The sequence below is a fragment of the Tachysurus vachellii genome, chromosome 8, assembly GCF_030014155.1.
Source record: "Tachysurus vachellii isolate PV-2020 chromosome 8, HZAU_Pvac_v1, whole genome shotgun sequence".
Lineage (NCBI taxonomy): Eukaryota > Metazoa > Chordata > Actinopteri > Siluriformes > Bagridae > Tachysurus > Tachysurus vachellii.
Genome location: NC_083467.1, coordinates 9,301,502 through 9,323,005, shown reverse-complemented (window position 1 = coordinate 9,323,005; position 21,504 = coordinate 9,301,502). Strand labels below are relative to the sequence as shown.

The following is a 21,504-nucleotide window of genomic DNA, read 5'->3' as shown; positions in this document are numbered from 1 at the left end:
TACATTTGCTTGCAGTCATCTTTGATGTGTCACAGAGCTTTAGGATCATACAGTATATAGCCTATCTCCTGCTAATTTGCTTATCTGGCAACGTCACAAGTAGTACAGCACGTGCCATTACACTGTTAATTCATTCTTTATGAAGTGTCAGAAACGGTTATAACATGCCATATCTGAGAACATTCACTTTCAGTGTATTTCACAAAAGATTTCTAATGAAACGGTGCCCGATGTTTCAACATGCTTGAACGTTGTAATGCACTTGCATTTAGGACAAATCTCGGGATGTTCTTCAGCTGAATGTCATCCCTTTTCTTACAGGATGGGTTGTAGCAAGCGCACGCCCTGCTGTTTTACACCATGCCCCTTTCAGTTTTGATCAGGTGACTCCACTTAACACGCATTAACAAAAAAATGTCCCTGCTGAATCTAGAAAATGATCAGACAGCATGGAAACCTGCAGCTCGCTCCAGGCTAAGCGCTCTGCCAAAACTTATACATGGAGCTTTCATTCACAGTTATATTAAAGTTATTTGCATGCTGTTTATTTTAAGCTTCGGCTGTGAAAAGGAAGGCATGCTTCTCCCTGTGATTCTCAGAAGGAGGCACATATTCCCTTTGAAATGCTAAATTATCTTGTTAGTGTGTAAGTGTGATTATCTTAGAACAGTTAGGAATCAGATTGGTATATGTCCAGAGGTGTACAGATTATTCTCAAAATGCAGACTTTATCCTTTCGACAAAATAGATCTGACTACAGGAACAGCATTTAAAAAACTGTCTTCATGTGAAATACATTTCAGTACAGAATGTTTCAGTACACTTCATTTCAGTACAGCATGTTTCAGTACAGTACATTCCAGTACAGCATGTTTCAGTACAGTACATTTCAGTACAGCATGTTTCATTACATGTTTCAGTACATGTTTCAGTACAGCACTTTTAGTACAACTCATTTCAGAACAGCAAATTTCAGTACAGCATGTTTCAGTACAGTACATTTCAGTACAGCATGTTTCAGTGCGTAACGTTTCAGTATGTTTCGTTTCTGTACTGTACATTTTAATACAGTACGTTTCAGTTTGAATACGGCATGTTTCAGTACGCCACATTTCAGTACAGCATGTTTCAGTACATTAAATTTCAGTACATAATGTTTCAGAATAGCATGTTTCAGTACATTAAATTTCAGTACAGAATGTTTCAGTATGGCACATTTCAGTACATTACATTTCAGTACAGCATGAGCAAAGAAAGACTGTACATTTGAGTACAGGATATTTCAGTACAGCATGTTTCAATACTGTACATTTGAGTACAGGACATTTCAGTACAGCATGTTTCAATATTGTACATTTCGGTACAGGACATTTCAGTACAGCATGTTTCAATACATGTTTCAGTACATGTTTCAGTACCAGCACTTTTCGTACAATACATTTCAGTACAGCACGTTTAGTACAACTCATTTCAGAACAGCATATTTCAGTACAGCATGTTTCAGTACAGCATGTTTCAGTACAGTACATTTCAGTACAGCATGTTTCAGTGCGTAACGTTTCAGTACGTCATATTTTAGTACAGTATGTTTCAGTATAGCATGTTTGAATACGGCATGTTTCAGTACACCAAATTTCAGTACAGCATGTTTCAGTATGGTATGTTTTAAGTACAGGACATTTCAGTACAGCATGTTTCAGTATGGTACATTTTAAGTACAGGACATTTCATTACAGCATGTTTCAGTACTGTACATTTGAGTACAGGACATTTCACTACAGCATGTTTTGGTACTGTTCATTTTAGTAGAGCATGTTTCAGTGTAACATGTTTGAGTACAGGACATTTCAGTACAACACGTTTTAGCATATACTGTATACAGTGCATATTTTGGCACTAGCAAAATAAAATCCAAAACAAAATAAAACACATTTTCAAAAATTGTTACAAAAACTAGCACATTTATAACATATGAAAAAAAAATCAATAGGCAAGCACCGGGTAACGTTGTGACATCTACATATTCAAAAACAAACATTCTCCTCATCCACATGAAAACAGTTGTAAAATTTGAACCCTTTGTTAACATGTGGATGGGACCTCAGATACATCATCCAACAAAATATTTTTATTCGTCTACCAAATGCATGGATGTAACTAGTAGTCATGGTGCATCTGAGAATTGGTCTTGTGAAGAAGCTCAAACAGCCCCGTGATCATTCAGATTAAAAGAGAGGCAAACATGGATGAACATGAAATTGAAGTGAATCCCTACCTTTGTCAGACATCTTTCATTATGAAATGGACAGCAGCCCACCGCCAAAGAGTCCGCACCAAATGGGGTTAATGAAATGTTGTGTGCCCTCGGACCTCGACATATTCCTCCTTCCAGATGTGAAATTACCCTGTCATAAACACATCAGTCAAATTAAATGCAGCTTTCTGTGTCCCCTCCCTGTCACGAGCTTTTACATGCAACCGATAGTGAAATGGGTTGCAATGCAAATGGAGTGTGTTGTTTTCAATTTTCTCTACCCAACACCAAACTCTGCGTTGGGATGCCGCTGGACCCTTTCTGTCTCCACTTTTGATAAATCTAGTGCGATTCGACTTTGGTCTTTATTACGGGCTGAAAAGGCAGTAGATAAGCACGGCTGCTACTAAGTCACTCTTTGTGTACTGATGTGAAGTTAATCTGATTTTAATTTAATTACGCTATTAGTAGAAGGGGCACATACTTTCAGTATTTGTTAGAAGAATGTTCTGACATTGCACAGGTATGGGGCAGCTTGCATGTTAATTAATAATGAACATTCTGACAATATGCCGAGGCATGACAGCGTTAAGCCAGTCTGCTGCTGGTTCCTTTGCATATTAATAGATCCTTCATTATTATTTAATATGACAGCTGCTTCAAGGGCCATGATCAGACCCTGTCTCCATTATTTGCTGTTTTGGTGCACAATGTGACAGTACCATACAATTCTTTATTGGTGAAGCGACTCCCCTCCCGGCTTGCCGGACACCTCGGCTGTTTGTTTACGGCCGAGGAGATTCCTCCGTGGACATGAAAAATAGTCACCAGAGCTGCTATTTAAAGGTGACTTTAAAAAAAAATCTAAACAGTGCACGATCCCTGCACTCGATGCCGTGCATGCTAATTGGCGCAGATGAGGAATGAGCAGGGTGTGTGACAGAACCGTTCGGATAAAGAGTGGACACATTTGTTATGACTGTTAGAGAAGAGCTGCATTGTTGCTGTAGTGTAAGTTTGAACAAAGCACAGCAGATAACTCTGTGGCTAACTGTATGAACTCTGGCTAATTAAAGCAGAAATTCGTTCACTCTTTGACGCAGAGGTCATTTTAAGATCTTATATTAAATAGGGCGAGGCTTGCTCAAGTCAGCTATGATTTCCAATAAGATGGCTGCTAAACTACCTGAATGGCCAAATTCATCATACAAAACGTCCTAAAGCTGATTTGAGTTTATTTATTCCCCCGCCCGTTTTTCCGCCATGCATGTTATTTAGAAAACAGTTGACTCTGTCTGATTATACGTAAATGAAAGCTGACCTTCAGCTGGACTGGAGGCCACATCCATTACGGCGAGGAGTAGCTCTCTCTCTCACCCAGCTCACGTGCGGCCAGGGGGCATGCATATGGAACAGAAGTGTGTGCTAGCAAACGAGTGTGGCCACTCTGACATCATGTATACTGTACGTCAATATGGTCTTGATGTATTCTAAAATGCAAACAAGCCCAGGAAATGAGATGCACCTTCGTCCCAAGCTGCACACAGTGCCCAGCACCATCTGCCTATCAGCTGCTGAGGAAGCGGCCTGGTGTACTAATGCCACATGCTCCATCTCTCCAGGCCTGCACGCTTAGCCCACAGACACACAAACACTAATGGTGCCATCAAGATGTGTCAGGAAAACGTGACGGTGAGTGAAAGAAATGATTAATTTACCGATCGTCAGCATCCCAATGAGATGAAATGACCGGTGTGATAGGTTTTAGCTGCTGATGCACTATATTGGGGTATGGAAGATGGACAATATGTACATCAGAGTACAGCAGTGAATTTAGTTCAAATGTTACTGGTATAATAATTATTATATTACTATATAATAATTACACACAGAGATTTGCATTTATTGAGAAATAGAATACAGAAATAGCTGTTAAACACGATGTCACATAAAACAAAGAAACATAAAAAAGACTCATACAGTGATTGAAATAAACATCAAATCTGAGTCTACAGTGTGTCCAAAATGTCACCATGTGACCATTTGAGAGCAAAATAACTTATTTTTGTATTTATCATTTAAAACACATAAATCTACATCTTCACACATAAACTGTGTCCTACCGCTGGACCACCCGTAGCCCATTTGGGTAATAATAGACAGTAAATAATGTAAATGTAAATAATGTCCTTTCCACAACAGTTTGTTGAGTGGAATTAAGCAACCAAGAGCTCCCGAGGAACTAAGAGATTAGGCTAATTTCTGAGTTTATTGTAGACTTAACACTAATTCCTTCCTGTCAAAGTCTTCAAATGTTTGCTGATGAAGATCCGACCACAAAGCCAACCGACACAACAGTAGCTCAAACGCCCATTGGTTCCTGACATTTTGGACATCTTATAACATTATTAATATATTGCTGCGTAACTAATTGTAATCGTTATGTTAATCTGGTTTATTCTAACAATATGTAGCTTCCACCCTATTACTTAGCCTTGTCGTTAGTAGTTCAGCGATTGAGCACAAGATGTAATGAAGTCACAATCTACTAAATAAAGGTGTGTGTGTGTGTGTTTTAATTAGCATTTCAGTTAAGTTTTGTTTTGTTTGATGCGCTGTTTTGTTCAGAAATCATGCAGACAGTTTGCTTTCTGGTATACTTACTTATCAATCTGGTGTACTTTTAACTCACTTTCATTTAATTTATCATTTTATCCACAAAAAATCTGGCCCTGGGAATAAGCAATGATTAAGATACGTCTGCTCTGATGTCCTTTGTGTATGTTGCAGGATACAATTTCTGTCATATTTCAGTATACAATATTGGGCTGAAATGACATTCCAGTGTTTTTTGGAGTGAATTTAAAACACAAAACACGAGTTTCAATCTGACGTACATCAAACTGTCAGACCGTGGCACTGGAATGGATTTGACTTTATGGTCAAGGTGAAACATCACACAAGAGAAATTTTAAAATAAGGCTTTTTCAGTATTATAGACTCATCAGGCGTGCTGAACTTAACTCTAAATACTTTTTGTCGAAACGATTTCTAATCAAAACATTAAGAAATTTAGGGACTTCACTGTGTACCCGTCAGTCTCATTACACATTTACACTTACTTACTGTACATTTAATGCGTTTGGCATATCCCTTATTCTTAAAAAGTGCTTTGAGGACTCTATAGATGAATACATTAACACTTGTTTACTTGGTTACACACCTAGGATACCATCAGCATAAAATTTTGTTTATTCATTCATTCATTCATTCATCTTCTACCGCTTATCCGAACTACCTCGGGTCACGGGGAGCCTGTGCCTATCTCAGGCGTCATCGGGCATCAAGGCAGGATACACCCTGGACGGAGTGCCAACCCATCGCAGATTTTGTTTATTTATTTATTTATTTTAAAAATATATACATACAACAAACAGGGGAAAAAATAGTGCTAGTTTTATTGTTTCAGGAAGAGTTCGGACATCTAGGGGAAATTCATGCCAGAACAGAAAAGAGTCTTACTGTATACTTACCTCTTACCCTGGGAGATGGTGGGACCAATCGAGCAGTGCTGGTAGATCTGAGGGAGCGAGGTGCATAGGATATTAAATGTTAACGATAGCGTTAAAAAGTATTACACTAAATGTTTTCCTCTGGTGCTTTCTCACTAGTGTAGTGCCATTGTATTGTACAGACCTTCAGCAGTGTATTTACTGTGTATATGAAATGACAGTGTGCAGCGAGCACCGCAGCTGGAACCTCTGCTTCCATTCATCCATTCACATCATTTCATTAATCTCCATTTATGACTTCCAGACGTCTTTCACCGCGCTCTCTTTCAGCCTCTAGAAGTCACTCAGGTATATCGGAAATGACCAAAAAAAATGACAGTGAGCCAGTTTGCTCTTTCTTTCCTCTTCTCCTGTGCGGTGGTGTCTGTTAGAACTACATTAAACACAATGGAGCTGATTTATTAGAGGCAGAAAGGAAGAATTAGATTCTCAATGTCCACTTTCTCATTAAGGTGCCGTATGAATGTCATGAAATTGTCCGATACTATAAGTGAGTCTCTGGGTAATTTTGAACCTTTCTTGAAATATTTTCTTGCCAACACTCAAGAAACTTTAATGTATTTTTTTTTCTGAGGTGTGCAGTGACGTGCTCTTAAAATACAAATAGAAATGGAAATATTTTTGTAGAGTTTGTTGATTCCAATAACTCACAGTCATCAGTTTATAATGATTTACACACTTCTTATTGAACTCTATATTTAACATTTAAAACAACATTAAGAATCAGTTTTTGAGTGTGTGTGTGTGCGTGTTTGTTAGAGAGAGTGTGTGTTTTGTGTGTGTGTTTGAGAGAGAGAGAGAAAGAAAGAGAATGTATGTCTGTGTGTTTTTGTGTGTGTGTGTGTGTGTGTGTGTTTGTTCTGCATTGGAAGCTTCTCCCTGCTGCTGATTTGTTGTTTCCACTTTGTCATACATACCCAAACTGTTTATTTACAAACAGAAACCATGGCAACATGTCACTTCTGAAATGTTATTCTGACTCCATCTGTCACCATCAAAGCACCACGGCGTCTGCGGTGTATTTGGGGAGACAGTAAGAGCGTGCACGAGAGAAATAAGAGACGACGCCGACGACAGTCAGACTTCCGACTGAAAACATCCTGTCATTGTGATGATCAGTTGAATAAGAGAAAACGAACCGTGCTGATGAGGAAGCTAATGTTCTGCTCTACTTCCAGCAGCGCCAGGATGATCAGCTGACATTTCAGTAGTTGGAACATACACAGTGTCAAGGAGCTAAAAATCCATGTGTGTCATTGTCTTTCCTTTTACCTGTAAGATCATCTGTCTTCATCATCTCTGGAAGATATTTGTGCCACACAATTTGTCAAATATTCTCTCTCAAGACTGCGGCGTGGCATATTCACATATTCCACTCTGTTTAAATATTAACTACTCACTTACTCCCAGGCCTGTGATGACAAGCATAATTTCTCTTCACTCTCTCTAACATCCGCATACAAATATTCCAATAATATATAAGCGCGGATTCTTTTTCAAATATCATCAGCATTGGTGAGTTTCTTGTGTTTGATTTGCAGGTCTCACAGCCGCAGCTGCTGCTGCAGCCGCCGCCACCAATGCTGCAATCGCAGAGGCCATGAAAGTGAAGAAGATCAAGCTGGAGGTGATGAGCAGTTACCACGCCAACAGCACGCAGCATGGCATCGACTCTGAGAACGGAGACCTCAGCTCCAGTGTGGGTAAGTCACACACTATCACTCATCTCCTAAAGTTCAGGGATATGTTCTCCCAAAAGCTCAGACTATTTTTAATTTTAAACTGAAACACTGGTCCACTGCACTAAAATTGTAAAACTAGCACATAACAAACTGATTAATGGTCTTGGGTTATGCAACCTATCTAAACTAATGCTAGAAAATACAGTGGCTCTCTGAGCAAACGTTCGTTGTTTAAAAACCCGTAATCTCCAGGTACAGCTCTTTAAAAAAAAAAAAAAACAACAACAAAAAAAAAACAAATTAAAAGCACTCATGAGCACTCAGCTAATAGCTATTAAGTAAGTCACTAATTCAATTTGGTGGAGAAAATTGCCTTTGAATGTCCCGTTTCAATTAATAATTTTTTTTCGAGATACATTTACATCTCTGTGTTTTCTTTTAATGCAACATTACTTAAAGCTATTTCTTTGTGGAAATCACACTGTAGTATAAAAAGCACAAATCCATTACATATGATACCCTTAATCCCTAAGCTGAATTACTCGTGTGATTTCCACCCTGAATATATCCGCCATGTGTTTAGGATTTCCCAGCTGCATTTGACACTGTGTGTTTGGCCCAAACAGGAAGCGTCCTAAGCAGATTTAACAAAAGGAGAATGCATTGGCGTTGAGGTCATCAGTCCACAGCCAACAACGCTGGGGCTTCGAGGTCACCGAAATAGAGATAAATGCGAAACGGAATAGGCAAGGCTGTGGCAATGAAGCTAATAAGAAACTGTTTTTATCTTTTTACAATTTAAATTGTAACCTTGAGCATGCCTGCTCCCAGAAGAATAATAATTCGGGGCCCAGCATTGGCAGAGGGGGTGGGTAAGGGGGGTTCAGGGGGGCTAGCAAGAGGAGAGAGGCATTAGTGACTGTGAGTAAAATATATGGCAGCGATGCCTCTCCAGCCCATCCACAATCAATTGGATTCTTTTACTTTAATATTTACTCGCAGCGATGAGATGCTAGTCTGCATGGTGATGAACAGTCTGCCTCTGGCGTTTGAAGGTGACCTGTCACCACGTATGGACAAATCTCTCGCTCGCAGAAATGTAGAAAATAAATCATTAAAGGCAGGGCAGGCCTCTCATTCCGGGATTTAAATCACCCTCAGATTTATGATTTGAATTAATACTTCGTTTGGTCAAAGAAACGGGGGCCGAGACAAATGATGTTTGGTACTGAAGCCATCCTAATATTGATTCCTGGATGTCTGTGCAATCTCTTGTTTATATCAAGCACTCTACTGTGACAGGGTGGCCAATAGGAGTCACCCACATGATAAGAGGGAAAAATATGGCTGGTTTTATTCAGCCTACCGCCGAGGAGTTTGCGGCTTCTTTCAGCTATTAATTGCCACATAAATTAGGTTTTTAAGTGAAATAGACAGTGTTTTCCATTCTTGTCTCCAAGTGCAGTTTTCTCACCCTACACGATCATTACTGCAATAAACCAGAAAGGTCATTTCACTCGAGGTAGGAAAAAAGGAATAAGAAAAAACAGAACTGTAAATTTCCTTTCCAGAACATTTCCTTTCTTTTCTTGTTGTTGCTTTAGACCCTGAATACCTAATATGTGCTATTTTCGAGCATATTATGCATCTGGAATGTAGGGCTCTAAATCATCGGATGGATATAGCGATGACTACAGTAGTGGGGAACTTTGCTATGTTGTGAACAGTCAAGAGCAGGACATGATTTCATTCTGCATTCGAGCAGCTGTTCACATAACCTTTTCAGGGAAGCTTTTTTAACTTCCTCATACCAACCAAATGATTTTATTCAGACCCTTAAAGCAATGTGCAATGTGATACCTCTACAGGAATAATAATATTATTGATATTCATTTCAATAAGATTAAAAGCAGTGTAATATTTAATTACAGAGCGCATACTGGTAGTATCTCTTTCTATCATATTGCCCTCCACTTAAAAAGGCTTCTTTCTGATGCAGATTTCCTGCATTGTCTGCATCTTGTCTGAGACACAGACAGGCCGAGGCAGAGTGTGAAGGACGTTCTGTTCTCCTCAGGACTTGCATTGCTTGTGTTGTCTTTGTGTCGATGTAAATTGAACAGGCTAATGCCACCCCCCCGCATTAAATATTCAACACGGTCGACCTCTTCTTTGCGTCGGTTTTACTAATTGTAACAAAAAAGAGAGACGGCCTTTCTGATTTAGAGCCAAACAGACAAACATACTAAGCGATCAGAAGGAATGCTCAGGCCCCTTTTGATTACTTTCTGGTTTCTTTACGCAGACGTAGTGGTGCTGGTGTTAGGGATGAGGGTGAGGGAGGTGGTGGTGGTGGATAAGGGGTTGGGGTTCCTCCTCTGCACAATACAGATTGCTCCATAGACTTACAAGAAATAGCACAATTATGGATCACAAACCAAGCAAAACATGTGCGACATGCTGCCCTCGAGACAAATAAACAGTGATCCATTTCAGCTGGTTAAACTGACCTGAACCAGAACCTTTATCCGCTGGAGAAATGCATTCAGCTGCCTCCCAACTAACACCTGGCTGCTTCTAAGTCCAAGAAATAGAAAATAAAATCATAACCTGTGTATTTAGAAGCTGTAGGCTAAGAAAAGAAAAAAAAGGAGGTGAAAAGAAAGCTGCTCCTGTGGCCACTGGGTGCCATTTTGCATCTGATTCCTCGCCACGGCAACGTTAATGGACCTTAAATCCTCCCCATAATTAGATGGGGGAATTGTATGTATCACCAACCAGATGATGCTGCCATAATGAAATAAGCAGCGCAAACTTAAAGGCTTGTGTGTGTATGTGTGTTTGTGTGTTTCTTTAGTTTAGCGAGTTTAGTGAGTTAACGTGTTCAGACCTGGCCCAGCCCTGGATCTACGCTGTCGGGGGGGCACGATGGGACCGGTGACAGGTGTGTGTGTGACAGAGACAGAATTAAAGAAGAAGTGAAGGGTAGATGATGGGTGGGCCTCCAGCCACCACCAGCCGGGTCAGGAGCGCTAATTCTGCCTCGCTCCTTCTGGCAGAGGAGGCCACGACTCCAAAGATGGATCTGTAGCGGGACCGCAGCTGTAAGCATGGAGGAGCTAATTGGTCCTTATCTTGCTGTCCCATTCATCTTCATTTTTTACCAATTACCCAGCATTATCTGTGTTCTCAGTTGGATATGGGAGTTAATCCTTTTTGGTTTAGCCGCTAGTGCGTCTTGCAAATTTCTGTTAGTAGAGAGGGTGAAGAAGTCATTTTTTAAAAAAAAAAAAAAGAAAGAAAGAAAGAAAGAAAAAAGAAAAAGCGAACTCAGGGAAACGTCTCATTATGGCATCCCGTAAGGAATCAATAGGAAATGACATCACATGAAAGAGAGACAGAGAGTGAGGAAAAAATCAGAGAAGAGGATAAGCAATTATTGCTGTTATCATTCAAGCTCTTGTTTGCAAATGTAGCAGTACCATTGATTAAGTTGTTCCCATTGCTCCAGCCATCATTGACTTGTTAAAACCATTTTTTTTTTTTGTCAATAGTTTCAGATCTGCGGTCTCACCAATAGCAGTGCTTAAAAGCTCGCATTAATTATTCATCTTCCTGCCAAATTGAGGTATTGCTCCACAGAGCCAAATTTTACAGTTTGTAATAGTGTCTTTACAATTTGTGTCTTTGTGTGCACAAAAAAATAAAACAAGTATTTTGGAACGGGTGTTGAACCTGGAGCTTTTATTTTTTACCTGCACCAGAAATACAGACTAACATACAGATTAAAATGTGTGTTGTCATGTACCATCTTGTCAATGCCTCACCATGTCAACCACCTTCTTCACTATCCGGGGCGATGTGTAAAAGGAAGTGAACGCCAGCAAGCTATGAGAACTCACATCTTTTTTGGCACAGGTTAAAACACAAAGAATAAAAACTTACACCTTAAATGACTGCAGGAGCGATGGTCCTGTGCAGTCAGTCTGCATGTACATTCAGCCCTCATTTCGCATATAAAGCATGTGCGTTCGATGGAGAGCCTCTTAAAATAGCTTCCCGTAGAGGCTGGATTGAGTGAGCCATGCCTCCTGCTCTTTGATAGGGATCTGTTTGGTCACACACAGCACCAGCTGTCATCTCAGCCTCCACTGCTGTGATTTAATTAGTCTGTTTATGTCCTTTCTAATAATAAATCCTACACCGTGGAAGGACAAATCCAACCAGGATCTCTCTTTGTAATTTATTTTTCTTTCAGCTGGTGGCCTTGCTTTGCTAAATGTGGCACATCACACTGCAAACACTATCTTAGTTTCTCTCTCTCTCTCTCTCTCTCTCTCTCTCTCTCTCTCTCTCTCTCTCTCTCTCTCTCTCTCTCTCTGTGTCTCTGTCTCTTTTGACAAGAGCTGTTGAGAAAATGTCCACTCTACAGCCAGTGGGTGCAAACATGTCCGCCGCTTCTCAGCCACCTCTCAGCCATATCAACGCAGACCAAGGAAATGATTCATTCCGTCTTTACGTCACAGGGCCACTTTAACTCAATCATTAAGTGACTTTGAAAAGGAGATTTTCTCCAAAACATAACCGTCTGAATCTACCTGTGTTTACATTCCTCAGCTTTGTTTTGTCTGGGTGGAAGCAAGAAGTAAGAGCTACGCATATGGGTTTAGAGACACGCAGTCGGTTCAAGCGAGAGATGAGGCTTCTCTGGGGCATTCGTCTTCTTTCTGCCTCTATTAGTGAGTTGTGCACTTGGGAGACAGGTGACAGATAAGTGGAGAGAGACAGAGGTTTTAATAGAAATTTCAAACGATAACAGCATAATCAAATCGAAAAATTAATACAAATATTTATTTATTTAATAATGATGCACATTATTTGCCGGTTGTTGTCTTTTTTGTGCGATGACATGCAAAGATTTATACAGACGCCTATCGCTGAAACAGATCACAAACTAGGAACTGATTAAAGATTATTTTCTGTAATGACCCATATGAAGCTCTGTCATTTCTGAGACAAGTCGCAGCCCTTGCTTTATTATTAGTACTGTAGCTGAGGGGTGCATGGTACATAAAGCACCATAATGCAAATATTTGTATCGCTGTCTCATCGGGTTAGTTCACGACAGCACAGGCAAGCCATAAAAAAAAGCAAGTGACCAGTTTCCTTGTCAACCCTTATCAGCATTAGAGCTCATTCTTCATTAATTGGATGAATTAATTTCAAGCCGCTGGATTCAGCGGTGTTTGCCTGTCCCTCTTTACTAATCTCTGTCAGGTTGAATTTATAAGTGGAATTGAGTGACCTTTGGAGTTAAAGATTGGAGTGAAGAGATCAGCGCAATTTGAAAAGACAGTGTCACTTGGTGTAAATGTGATACATGTAATAAATGACATTCAACCTTTCACAGATGATAAGGTTTTGCAGTCTGTAATGTGGAATATGTATGTGCTTTGGCTGCTTAAAAATATTCTTCCAATAGGTCAGCACTCAATTAGGAAGCCGAACCCAGAACTAGCGTCGAGCACGGAGCATTAGCGGTATTAGTGCTGCGTCGCGGTTGCGATGACGTGAAGGATGCAACAGAATGTGATAAAGTGCGCCGTGTATATCGAAACAATTATTGCGATTTTAGCATTCCTGGGATTAAGGAATGAGAAATGAACATGCAGCGAATGTTCATCGAGCTCATCTGTCATGCATAGAACACCATTAACCCCAGTTAGACGAGTGAATCTCTCCGTATGGCAAAACACATCACACGTGTCCTACTCTTCTACATCTGTATACACTAATGGTTTATAATCCCACTGACACCCAGAAGAAGATAGGTTCACTTTTAAATCTGGATTTTTTTTGCAAGGCTTTTTCCTCATGTCGTCTTCGTGAGAATGTCTATTATTAGACACGCTTTAGAGATAGAGTTTTTTAATTGAATTGACATGTTCCTGGTTGGGGGAGGGGCACAGTGGTTCAGTGGTTAGCATATTTGATTTGAACCTCCAGGGTTGGGGGTTTGATGCATGCCTTTCTGCCTTCTCCCTGTATGTGCCCCCATGCTTTGGGGGTTTCCTCTGGGTACTCCAGTTTGTTTCACTAGTCCAAAGATATGCGTTGTAGGCTGCAAGGCATCTCTAAATGGTCCGCAGTGTGTTAGTTTGTGCGTTTGTGCCCGGGGATTGGTCGGCACCCCGTCCAGAGTGTCCCACACCTTGTGCCCTGAGTCCCCTGGGATAGACACCAAATTCCCTGTGTAGGATAGACACTACAGAAAATGGATGGATAGATGGATGGATGTTTCTGACTGACTGTTCAGACAGCCAATCACTGTCACCTGGCATCTGATTGTTTCCATTTTGTGTTCCATTCAAGATTATACTTTGCCGTGTTGCTGCCAATGGATATACTGTAGTTACTTCCATTAGTCATAGTTCAAATGCTCATTATAGACACAGCCTTGCCTTTCTTCCTGGATTACTTTCTGTAAAGAAAATTTCCTAAGGACATATTAAAATCAATAAGGGGAAAAATGAATTCAATCAAATCACTCGACATGATGTATAGTCTAGCAATTCATGCAAAATCTCTTAAGCCGTGCTGATTCTGTATAAATAACTGTCTAAATAAAAGACATCAAATACGGCTGTTTAGGTATGACATATATCAGATACCTTCAGGAGGAATTTCACATCCCATCACATAAGTATACTTTTGGATCAGAATTTCAGTGACCGGAAGGCATACTGATGGGAAGCGAATTTTATAATTAAAACATATGGTGCAATGGTCAGCCTCATCGCCTCGCAAGCCGCTCCCCAGACCCGGTTCTCCCTAGCCCCCCTCAATCCTTCCCCATACATCCCAATGCTTAGTGATTGATAACGCCGTTCAGTATATTTAATTTCAGAGTCCGAGTCAAATGACAACTGCCTGCCATTGACTGAAAGCAATCTTTTTAAAAGGGATCCTTTGCTAAGTATCAGATGGAGAGGCTTCTTCGCTCTGCTTGGGTGTCACGATCCCTTGCGAGGGAGGTTATTGATTGTTCTTGAATATATTGTGCTTTCAGTGGAAACAGCTGCTAGTAATGTCTCCCCCCGCCGCACTGCCTGCGGTTTATTGAGAATGATATGGGACAAATTTAAACTGAAACCAATTCAAGTCCAGATTGGGTGTGCTTGCACTAATGTATCCTGAAGGCTCATGTCTGGATTTCTTTGATGTGGATAATTATGTTAAGCAGATCATGTTACAGCTCCGTAGTCTTGTCCAGCACTGTAGCCCTGAGACATGACTAGTTCTCAACCAGAAATTTCTAGAAAAGAAGAATCAAGTGCTCATAAGAGGTAGAAAAGCTTCCCAGTGTGGATAGTGAGCATCATGTTGTCTATTAATGGCCAGTCTGTGTAACAGGTAGTGTTACTGGAATAAAAACACTCCACCATATGCCAAAGACTGCTGCTGGGTCTTTATCCTTCTGCAGGAAAAAAAAAATAATGCACAACAATGCTGTCTGTCTCCTCCGTAATTCTTACCACATGTTTACTTTGATGGTTCTTGGGGGTGGCGGTGTAATTATGCTACCTCATCAAACCAGAGATGTTTTGTTGCCATTATTTTTTACACTCCCTATCCTCACAAGTGCGTAATAGATGTTTTCTTTCTATTACCCTCTGTTTCTTATTAAGTCTCCTTACGTTAGATCGGTAATAGTAAATTTTGCATACCGAAGCAGTTTCTCTATCTCTGTCAACATCTGAAATTTTCCCTTGGCTTTAGAAAATATGGCCACAAACACATAAAATCATGTATCATCTGCTGGTGGTTGTAAATTGCAACATGTGTTTGCAAGGATTTTTTTACAGGTTTTTTTCTATTAGACTTTTTTTTTTCCAAGAGTCTCGTGCTGACAGTGGGAGGCTGTGGGTGGCTACATCAAAGTGAAGTACCTTCTCCTCCGCAGCTCCTAATGAGTTACAAGGTTTAGCAGCCTTGTCTGGCTATGCCATCTGTGAATAAGAAAACAATCGATGGCTGTGCCAACATGCCAGGCTCCTCTCTGTCTCTGAAGGGCTCGTTGCTTTTATTTCCAATAGTACCTCGTGTGCATCTTTGTTCTGCTTGATTTAATAGCCAAAAAGGGATCACAGCAAGAATGTATTTACATTACAAGCTATATTTTAATGGCTTTTTCGAGTGTCCCTTTTAACAGAAAACAAAAAAAAAATACATCTGCATCATTTCCAAAATCTTTTAAAAAGATCCCTCATGACACACTGTGGAGCGATGGCTAATAAAGATGTTGGATTTTATATGAAGATCATTAATTCAGCCTTATCTACATTAGCGAGAGGTAGAAATGTCAACATCACATTCTGCCTAACATCCAAAAAATGGTCTATTAGTTTGTGAGAACGATGAAAAAAAATAAATTGCGTTTAAATATGTCAGTTCACACGGCTGAAGGTTTTGTTCATTCCGATCTACAGAAAGTGTTTGCTCATACACAGGCATGTGTGACATATCGTTCCATCACAGTGCGCTCACAAACAAAGACAGATAGGGCTGGAAACAAGTCATTTAATTAGTGCTGGAAGGCCCATCCCTGACTGCAGCAACCAATTATACATTCCACAGGCATCCACAGGTCCTATTTCATGGAAGGAAAGCAAATCTTCTCTGGCCTGGGCTCATACAGTACATCTTTCCCCTTCCATTTAAGCGAAGGTAAATAGCAGAGACAGACAGCTTCATTAGACAGCATCTGAGGAGCAGGCAGGGGAGGATTGTCGCTTAAATAGTGGGCTTTTACTGCAGGGCTAACTGGCGACCTCGGATCAATTACAGCTGACATTATTGTTTGTTGTGAGCTCTTTTAGGACGGAGGAGGAGAAGCAGGGTGGACCCGAGCTCAGCCGAAAATGTAATTTTCTTCCTTCTTTGCTTTCATTCCACAAACAATAAATCACTCAGTTGAAGAGATAATAAAGTGCCAAGTAGGAACTGGTTTAATTTTTGTCAAGGGAAATCTTCTAGCCTCACCAGAATAATGCAGAAGAAAGAGCTCATGGCTACAGTGGCAGCATAACTCCATTCCTTCTATTGTGCTCGTACGTGGTGATCTTTTTACAGCTGCTATGATGATATATCCTGTTCGTCTTACACAGTAAACAGTAAATTGTAGTTATACAGTCAAAAGTTTTGGGCATGGGATGTTTTACTTTTTTTTTTATTATTATTTTTTGTTATTTTCTGCCAAATGTATCAGTGTCAGTAGAAAAGAAAAGAAATTCCAGTTATTATTTAATTTGTAAAAAGCCAACATTATACTGCAAAACTTGTTTTTGATTAAAATAGTATTAAGTAGTTGGCCATGTTTCTGATAAAAAACAAATAAATAATAATAATAATAAAAAAAATTGAGGTTTTACCTGAAGAGACAGAAGAAGTGTTCAAATTTAAATGAACCATTTTACTGTTTACTGCTTAATAAAAATCTATGATTGTTTTTGAAGGCACTTCACAAAATCTTAAAATAATACTTTTGCACAGTACTTTATGAAGTACTGGGAACTTCTCCAAGTTTGTCTTGAGAGTTTACTTTCATATAAAGTGACATGAGATAATGGTGTAGTGTTTAAAGCTGAGGTCAGGGTGAGTTGAAGGAATCTGTAATATCATAAAGGCTTAAACGCTTCTGTTGTTTCTTTGACAGGAAACAATATTCAACATTAGTTCAGAATAAATGTTTTGCAAGGTAGAATTATGGGACAAGGTAGAATTATGGGACATATGTCCTCTATCAAATATTACTGACTACCAACTGTTTATCAGATTATTAAATATAATATAAAAGAAATATAAAATAAAAAGTAGCACTATTTTCAGTGTTGGTGTTTAGATAACTTTAGAAAATCATTTATTAGGCATTTTAGTGGAGAATTAATGAATTAAGTCATTATTCTGGTTGGATTTTTGGGTTATTATGAACAACAAACAACAACATTAATGCTACTACTACTCTTAATAATAATAAATTCTAATTCAAATTGTATTCATCACATACACAATCATACACAGTATGACATGTAGTCAAGTGCTTTTTACACCACTGTCTTTGATATAAAAATAACTATTAGTAGATAAAGGGATATAAAGGGGGACCCTTTCACTTCCAACTATTTAATCCCATACATGAATGTTGCACACCGGCTTCCGGTTATATGGAACTGAACACAACTTCAAATGTCATCCTGCCTTTTTACTGGAAATCAAGGAATGTCTATTTAGAAAATAAAGGAATATATCATATATATATGAAAGAAAATATCAAAATCTATCAGAAAATATAATCAGAAAAAGATGTAGGAAGAAGAAGAAGAAGAAGAAGAAGAAGAAGAAGAAGAAGAAGAAGAAGAACAACAACAACAACAACAGCAACAATAAAAAGAAGAAGAAGAAGAAGGAGAAGAAGAAGAAAAAGAAGAAGAACAACAACAACAAAAAAGAAGAAGATGAAGAAGAAGAAAAAGAAGAACAACAAGAAGAACAACAACAACAACAAAAAGAGGAAAAAGGAAAAGAAGAAGAAGAACAAGAAGAAGAAGAAGAAGAAGGAGGAGGAGGAGGAGGAGAAAAGAAGAAGTAGAAGAAAAAGAAGGAGAAGTTTGGTTATTAACCAGGTTATTTCAGGTGGGTTGTGAATGAGAGACAGGTGTGTGTGTGTGTGTGTGTGTGTGTGTGTGTGTGTGTGTGTGTGTGTGTGTGTGTGTGTGTGTGTGTGTGGGAATTGGAGTTTGAAAGAGGAGTAGCCAGAGACAGAGGAAGCTAGCTAGCTACACACACCTGCTGGATTTCAGTGTGTGTGTTTGTATTAAGATTAATTAGTGTACTGATTTGTGTTTTCTGTTCTGCTACTTAATGCTAGCTTAATAGTTCCTAGAGAGAGTATATTTGTACTATTTGTTGTCAGTCAACAGAAATAGAAATCCAAACTCAAAGAAATCCAAGTTCATTTGAGAATAAATAAAATCTTTTGGTCTACATCTTACACTGTTTCATCTGTTTTCTTTTCTTTTTATACTTTTTCTTCTTCTTTTTTTCACTTTTATAGGAGTGTCTATTAATTGTTCCATGACCTTCTTTCATGCCTAAGGTCAGGGTATCACGTGGTGTGATGCATCCAATGATGATGTACGACGTATGTAGAAAAAATGTAAATGGAGCAGCTCTAATAACACCTCTTTAACAATCTTTCCTCAGTGCCTGAAATGTTAACAATTTTTTTTCTCACTTTATTCACTGTGCTTGGTTAACATTTAGCAAACGGCTTTAATTAGCTGGAACTTGGACGATAACTGTTCTTCTATGCCTGTGTAACAAGATCTATCTAAGGATAGATCCAGGTCTATCTAAAGAAGTATTAGTGTCCGTTTCCACTTCAGTAAACTTGTATAAGCGATTCTTTGCTTGTTGTCAATTTAAAAACCTTAATGTAACTGTTTGTAGTTTGTTAGTAGGAGTCCTTCCTGTGCATCAAATAGGACATAGAGGAAGAAGATCACTTAAAAAGATGAAAGGAGGTAGAAGGAGAGAGATTAAATGCTGGAGGATGCTACTGTATAACCAAGCTACAGTCTCTCAAAGACTACATTCAGTGTAACTTGGTCGTCATTCATTGCAGGGCCATTTAAATGACAAAGCCGTAGTTTTACACACACACACACACATACACACACATCTTATATATGATGATTTACTGAAATCTAGATCTTCCTCTGAGAATCCCACTGCTCCATCTGGCTCTCAGCGAGCTCTGAAAGGTGGATATTTGCATGAACAGCTCGTTCAGTGTGTTTAGATGTGGCAGGGTAAGTATCCTGCGATCTCACCGCACCGCGTTTTAATTGAGTCCGGTCTTGGCAATGGTAATTGATTCACACTCAGCACTTGAGGAGAGACGCTTTTACATGGTCCTGCTTGGCTTCTTCGTCTTTAATCCTCTTTTTCTTTCTAATGTTAGGGAATTTGTTTTGCTAGTGAATCCACTGGCCAGCTTTCTTATGGAAATCAGCAGTGCTTTTCCAAGGAAAGCAATGACACACAAGAGAAGAGGAGTGTTTTTTTTTTGTTGTTGTTATTCCTTCTCAATTGCTCCAGCTGAAGGCTTCCTGGTGTAGATCCACGCTCTCACCCTTTGGACACTGATATTTTGTACAAAAGCAAAGTAGACTTGTTTGGTGTATTGTCCCCTTGTGTTGTTGTCCCTTTTACCTTGAGCCAAGTAACAGAGGGAGGTGTGTGTGTGTGTGTGAGAGAGAGAGAGAGAGAGAGAGAGAGAGAGAGAGAGAGAGTGAGAGAGGAGCAGGAGCACAGTCAATTCCACCGGAGACGATGAAGTTTTCTTTTCAAGCACTTGAGTGGAGCCTTTGAATGCTGAAGACCAAAAAATTTCCACGTTACTTTTGATCTGCCAGTTCAAAGACAGTAGAGACAGTGAGTAGGTCTTCAGTTCAGGGACACACACCGGGCTGTGACCTTATTTGTGTGCACGTCCTTTGAAACAGGGGGGACCCTTTCACTTCCAACTATTTAATCCCATACATGAATGTTGCACACCGGCTTCCGGTTATATGGAACTGAACACAACTTCAAATGTCATCCTGCCTTTTTACTGGAAATCAAGGAATGTCTAGCATTTAGTTAATATAAGGCTTCAAGTAACTGCGTGTGTGTGTGTGTGTGTGTTCTCTGGCTTCTAAAAGCCTATATATTTTTAATTAGCACTATTTTAGCTAGTTATTTCAGTAATGACTCTCAGGTCTGCCTGCTTTCGCAGAGTCACAGCATTTGAGATGCATTTACTATTAATAGTGCAACATTAATTTTCATCATTTCACATCTTTCTGTGAAGCCCTTAATTATGATACATCGAAGACGTTCTCATCTCTGTTATCATTAACTTCACCATTACAGCATACCACTACAATGGATGGAAGCGTATGTTTTATTAACATCGACTGTAAAATATTTATGCCGATTGCTAATGAAGATAGCGGCTTAGTAAACATACTACAGGGAAAGATTACTGTGTAGAATTTTGCGAAGTGGTTATTATTCCAGCGAACATTTGGTTTGTCAGCATCATCCACATGGCAGAGCGGCGAATAAGACGATGATTCTGTTTCATGCTGAGCGCTCATTCTGTCTTCATTTAACCACTATTTACTCAGCTTTAATGCCAAAATAATGAGTCTTTTAAAATGAGTGTTTAATTGCCCCCGTCTCTGCCCTCTCTCAGGTTTGGAGCTGCCATTCATGATGATGCCCCACCCCCTGATCCCTGTCAGCCTGCCTCCTGCGTCAGTCACCATGGCAATGAGTCAGATGAACCACCTCAGCACCATAGCCAATATGGCCGCCGCAGCACAGGGACAGAGTGCCCCTTCCAGAATGGTGACATCAGTGATTAAGGTAACACACGGTGCCGCTGGCTCTTTGCCTCGTGCACATTTTCTCATCAGATGTAGGGGAGGATGGGGCTCCGCTGCATGATCGCATGATCCCATAATAGCCTCGGATAGAGGAGAAGGGAGGGGACAGACAAGAGGGATGGGGGAGAGGGAAAAATGGAGGATCGCAGAATTAAAAGCCCGCGCTCTGTGCCGTTAGAGTAGCACCTTGACAGTCGCTGTAGCAGCAAGCGATGGCACGAGATGCTGTTTTCAGAGCTGTCGACTGCCGGCTGGGTGTAGTGTAATAGCTGTGGATGTGTGCATGTGTTTGTGTGTGTGTGTGTGTGTGTTCGTGTCTGTGGCAGGAGCGGGTGCCTGACAGTCCCTCCCCTGCTCTCTCTCTGGAAGATGGCAGGAGGCCGGGAAGCCGGCCCTCGTCCCAGCGCAGCAGCAGCGTCTCCAGCTCACCCGCACACACCGAGAGCTCCTCCGACAGAATGCGTACGTCTGCTCCGTCTCTCACTCTCTTACCTCCCTCCCTC

General features: G+C 40.0%; 1 protein-coding gene across 2 annotated transcripts in view; it reads left to right on the top strand.

Annotated features, from left to right (window-relative positions):
- The window catches only part of dachd (dachshund d), a 113,265-nt gene that overhangs the window by 59,949 nt on the left and 31,812 nt on the right, over window positions 1–21,504 (top strand). For both annotated transcript variants that reach the window (XM_060876109.1, XM_060876108.1), the window contains exons 3-5: window positions 7,368–7,529; window positions 20,809–20,981; window positions 21,328–21,463. In XM_060876109.1, the coding sequence (XP_060732092.1) occupies window positions 7,368–7,529; window positions 20,809–20,981; window positions 21,328–21,463 (471 nt within the window). The remainder of the gene's footprint in view (window positions 1–7,367; window positions 7,530–20,808; window positions 20,982–21,327; window positions 21,464–21,504) is intronic.